The 4,425-nt window shown below is 48.4% G+C and overlaps 2 protein-coding genes across 2 annotated transcripts; both read right to left on the bottom strand.

The window, feature by feature from the left end:
• Positions 1-1,168: 1,168 nt before the first annotated feature.
• Positions 1,169-2,521, bottom strand: LOC136068719 (uncharacterized). The gene has a single exon (XM_065776241.1). It carries the CDS (start codon positions 2,519-2,521, stop codon positions 1,169-1,171), a length of 1,353 nt encoding a protein of 450 aa, XP_065632313.1.
• A 1,064-nt stretch (positions 2,522-3,585) lies between these two features.
• Positions 3,586-4,167, bottom strand: LOC136068718 (uncharacterized). The gene has a single exon (XM_065776240.1). It carries the CDS (start codon positions 4,165-4,167, stop codon positions 3,586-3,588), a length of 582 nt encoding a protein of 193 aa, XP_065632312.1.
• Positions 4,168-4,425: the final 258 nt, after the last annotated feature.

The following is a 4,425-nucleotide window of genomic DNA, read 5'->3' as shown; positions in this document are numbered from 1 at the left end:
TCCGAGGACTACAGGCATGAATGGATTTAAGTTTAAACACTTAAAGGAATCGTAACATAGTGTTAACTAACCCAAATTATCTGGTCCAAGGACTACAGGCATGAATGGATTTAAGTTTAAACACTTAAAGGAATCATAATAGATTGATATGCTGATTAAAAGAAGAGTTTGATTAATAATAATACCTTTTGAGGTTATTTACATTCCACGGGCATGGTATCACGTGACTGTCTAGGTCTTCAAGGAAGTACGCCCCAATGCTAGCTCCTGAAGTAATACGATATGGTCCTTCCCAATTAGGCCCTAATTTTTCCTAAGCTGGGTTCTTTGCAGTGCCAACCACCTTTCTTAGTACGAGATCGCCAGGTTCCAGAGGTCTGAGCCTTACGTTGGCATCGTAGCCCTGTCTAAGCTTTTGTTGGTAATGTGCTAATCGGACCATTGCATTTTCCCTCCTTTCATCGATGAGGTCCAAACTCTTCTCTAGCAGCTCGTCGTTACCCGTCGAACTAAACGAGTTAGTTCTCAGTGTCGGGAATCCAGTTTCCAAAGGTATGACAGCTTCAGCCCCGTAGGTCATTGAGAAGGGGGTCTCCCCAGTAGACCTGCGTGGAGTGGTTCTGTAAGCCCAAAGCACATATGGTAATTCTTCTACCCATTTACCCTTTGCGTCATCTAATCTCTTTTTCAAGCCATTCACAATGACCTTGTTGACAGCTTCAGCCTGGCCGTTACCCTGGGGATAAGCTGGGGTGGAGTACCTATTTATGATCCCAAGCTCGCTACAATAGCTCCTAAATGCTTTGCTATCAAACTGCAGGCCATTGTCCGAGATGAGAGCACATGAGACTCCGAATCGAGTAACTATACTCTTCCATACAAACTTTTGCACGTCTATGTCTCGGATGTTCGCAAGAGGCTCTGCTTCGACCCACTTGGTGAAGTAATCAGTGCCGACTAGCAGATATTTCTTGTTTCCTGCAGTCTTAGGGAATGGTCCCACGATATCCAAGCCCCATTGGGCGAAAGGCCATGGGCTGGATAGCGGGTTGAGAGTCCCCCCTGGCTGATGAAGGTGCGGGGCAAACCGCTGACACTGATCACATTTTTTGGCGTAATCCAGGGCTTCCTTTTGCATGTTCGGCCACCAATAACCTTGAGTGATGGCTCAGTGAGCCAAGGATCTTCCTCCAGTGTGGCTTCCACAGATTCCTTCATGCAGTTCCTCTAATAACAGCGCAGCCCTTTCAGGATGCATGCACAACAAATACGGCCCTGAATAGGAACGTTTGTATAGTTTCTGATCCTCGGACAACCAGAACCTGGCTGCCTTCCTCCGAATTTTATCGGCTTCTCCCTTCTCTTCAGGCAGGATATCTTCCTTCAGAAACTTAACCAGCGGGTCCATCCAACTGGATCCAGCCCTGACCTGATGTACTTGAATTACTCCTTTTCCTGCTTCGGTAGGCTTATGCAGGTCCTTAACGAGGATAACTCTGGGCAAGTCTTGTGCCGAAGAGGTGGCTAGAGTGGCCAAGGAGTCAGCGTGTGAGTTGCCACTCCTAGGAATATGCAGCAAGCTGAAAGACTCGAACCCTGACTGCAGATGTTTAGCTCGGCTCAGGTATCCCTGCATTCTTTCGTCCTTTGTCTCAAACTCTCCCTGGACTTGACCCATAACCAGCCTTGAGTCTGAGAATACTTTTACTGCCTTTCCTCCCATCCTTTGGACCATACTCATCCCCATCAATAGGGCTTCGTATTCCGCCTCATTATTCGTCGCCGAGAAGCCCAACCTTAACGCTTTTTCAATAACGATTCCTTCGGGGGATATCAGCACTAGCCCCACTCTGGAGCCTCTCTGGTTTACCACACCATCCACGTACGCCTCCCAAAGGGAAGGCTCCTGTTGAAAGATCATGTCAACCGATTTTTCATCCATGTCCGATGTCGGCTTTACCTCTTCTAGCCGGGGCTCTGTGAACTCGGCTACCAAATCAGCAAGCACTTGGCCCTTGACCGAGGTACGTGGCATATACTTGATGTCAAAAGCCCCTAGGATCGTCCCCCATTTTGCAATTCTCCCAGTGTAGTCTGCACTTCGGAGTATAGCCCTGAGTGGAAACTGGGTGAGGACGATGACTGTATGGGCTTGGAAGTAATGCGGGAGTTTTCGTGTACCGTGCACCACCGCTAAAATAGCCTTTTCCAATGGTAAATAACGGACCTTGACTTCATAAACCGACTTACTTACGCAGTAAATGGGTTTCTGCACACCGCCCTCTGTTCGGATCAGTACCAAGCTTACGGCATGGGTAGCTACAACGATATATGCGAACAAGACCTCGTCGGGTTCAGGGCTGGACATGATTGGTGGTCGAGCTAGATAATCTTTCAACTGTTGGAAGGCCACAACACACTCTTCTGTCCACTCGAACCCTTTCCACTTGTTAATCAGGGAAAAGAAGGGCCGACACCTATCTGCTGATCGAGAGATAAATTGATTTAGGGCTGCCGTCATCCCTGTCAGTTTCTGAACCTCCTTGGGATTTCGAGGAGCCTGCAACTCATTGATGGCCTTTATCTAATCAGGGTTGACCTCAATTCCCCTGTGAGTCACCATATATCCCAGAAACTTGCCTGACCCCACACCAAACGAGCACTTAGCAGCGTTCAAGCATAGCTTGTACTTCCTGAGAACTTCAAAAGTGCTTTCTAGGTCCTTCACGTGCTCGGACACCACTTTGTTCTTTACCACCATGTCATCTATGTAAATCTCGATATTCCTTCCCAGCTGTGGTTCAAACATTCTCGTCATCATCCTCTGGTAAGTAAAACCCACTTTTTTTAAGTCGAAAGGCATCACCTTATAGTGATAGTTGCCCATGGGAGTCACAAAAGCAGTCTTCTCCTGATCTTCCTGGGCTAAGGGTATCTGATGATAGCCTTGGAACGCGTCCAAGAAGCTCATTCAGGGGTGTCCGACGGTGGCATCTACTAGCCGATCGATTTTAGGCATGGGGAATGGGTCTTTAGGGCATGCCTTGTTTAAGTTGGTGAAGTCCACACACACTCGCCATTTCCCTCTCTTTTTCTTCACCACCACAGTATTTGCCAACTACTCTGGGTAGAAGACCTCTTTAATAGCCCCAGCTTGTTTGAGTTTTGCCACTTCTTCTCTGACTGCCTCAGCGTGTTCCTTACACAGATGCCGAGGAGGCTGCTTCTTAGGGGTGATCATAGGGTTTACTTTCAAATGGTGGCATATAAATTCCGGATCCACCCAGGGGTATCATAAGCGTCCCAAGCGAATACGTCGAGGTTTTCCTTAAGAAGTTGCACTAACTCCTCTTTTTCTTGCAACGGCAATTGGGATTCGAGTTGAAAGAATTTCTCGGGATTATCCCCAATGATGACCTTCATCATATCTTCGCACCCTGCACCCTGGTCCAGATCTTCAGTAGGCGATGACTGGTGCTTTGGTTGCTATAAGCCCCTGGTTGACGACTCGGCTCCTGGCTCGTGTTGAATGGCAGCCACTAAGCATTGGCTTGCTACGGATTGATCCCCCCGGATTTCACAAACTTAGCCTTCGGAAGGATATTTGATTTTTTGATGCAAGGAGGAAGAAATCGCCCCCAGCGCATGAAGCCAAGGTCTGGCTACAATTACTGTATAGGGTGAAAAAACGTCTACGACTATGAAATCCACCTCCACCACCTCTGAGCCAGTCTGCATAGGCAGTCGTATTTGGCCCTTCGGGGTAACAACTCTTCCTTCGAAACTGATCAGCGAAGAATGATATGGTATTAAGTCACTAAGTTTGAGGTTCAGCCCCCTGTAGAGATCAGGGTACATTATTTCCGCAGCGCTTCCTTGGTCAACCATCACCCGTTTCACATCGTACTCCCCAATTCTGAGGGTAACGACCAACGCATCATCATGGGGCTGGACAGTGCCCAACTTGTCGGCGTCCGAGAAGCCTAAAACCAGCTGATCATCAAGCTTGTACCTCTTCGGACCCTGGCCAGATTCCCCCGCAGGTAACCGATCCACAGACAAGACCTTGGATGGCCAGGATCCTGTTCTCCCTGGGGCTACAAAGATGACTTTGATAGTTCCCAGTGGGGGTTTCAGAGGGTCATCCCTCCGGGAGTCCGGGCTCATCGGACCTCCTCAGCCACTAGTGTGATGTAGGAGATGCCGCAATTTCCCCTCACTGACTAGTTGTTCCAAATGAATCCACAAGTTCCTGCAGTCCTCAGTCGTGTGCCCATGATCCTGGTGGTATTGGCAGTAGAGATTACTATTACGTCTGTCAGGATTCCCTGCCATCTTGTTCGGCCACTTGAGGAACAGCTCGTTCTTGACCTTTTCTAAAACTTGGTGGACTGGGTCTCTGAATACGGTGTTGACATTCTGGGG

This window comes from Quercus suber, unplaced genomic scaffold, assembly GCF_002906115.3.
Source record: "Quercus suber isolate HL8 unplaced genomic scaffold, Cork oak 2.0 scaffold_131, whole genome shotgun sequence".
Taxonomy (NCBI): Eukaryota; Viridiplantae; Streptophyta; class Magnoliopsida; order Fagales; family Fagaceae; genus Quercus; species Quercus suber.
The sequence above is the reverse complement of the archived record's forward strand: the minus strand, read 5'-3'. Positions and strand labels throughout refer to the sequence as shown.

Bases quoted from the DNA above. Each gene is read 5' to 3' on its own strand.
- LOC136068719 (XM_065776241.1), bottom strand. From the start codon at position 2,521: ATGACGGCAGCCCTAAATCAATTTATCTCTCGATCAGCAGATAGGTGT.
- LOC136068718 (XM_065776240.1), bottom strand. From the start codon at position 4,167: ATGAGCCCGGACTCCCGGAGGGATGACCCTCTGAAACCCCCACTGGGA.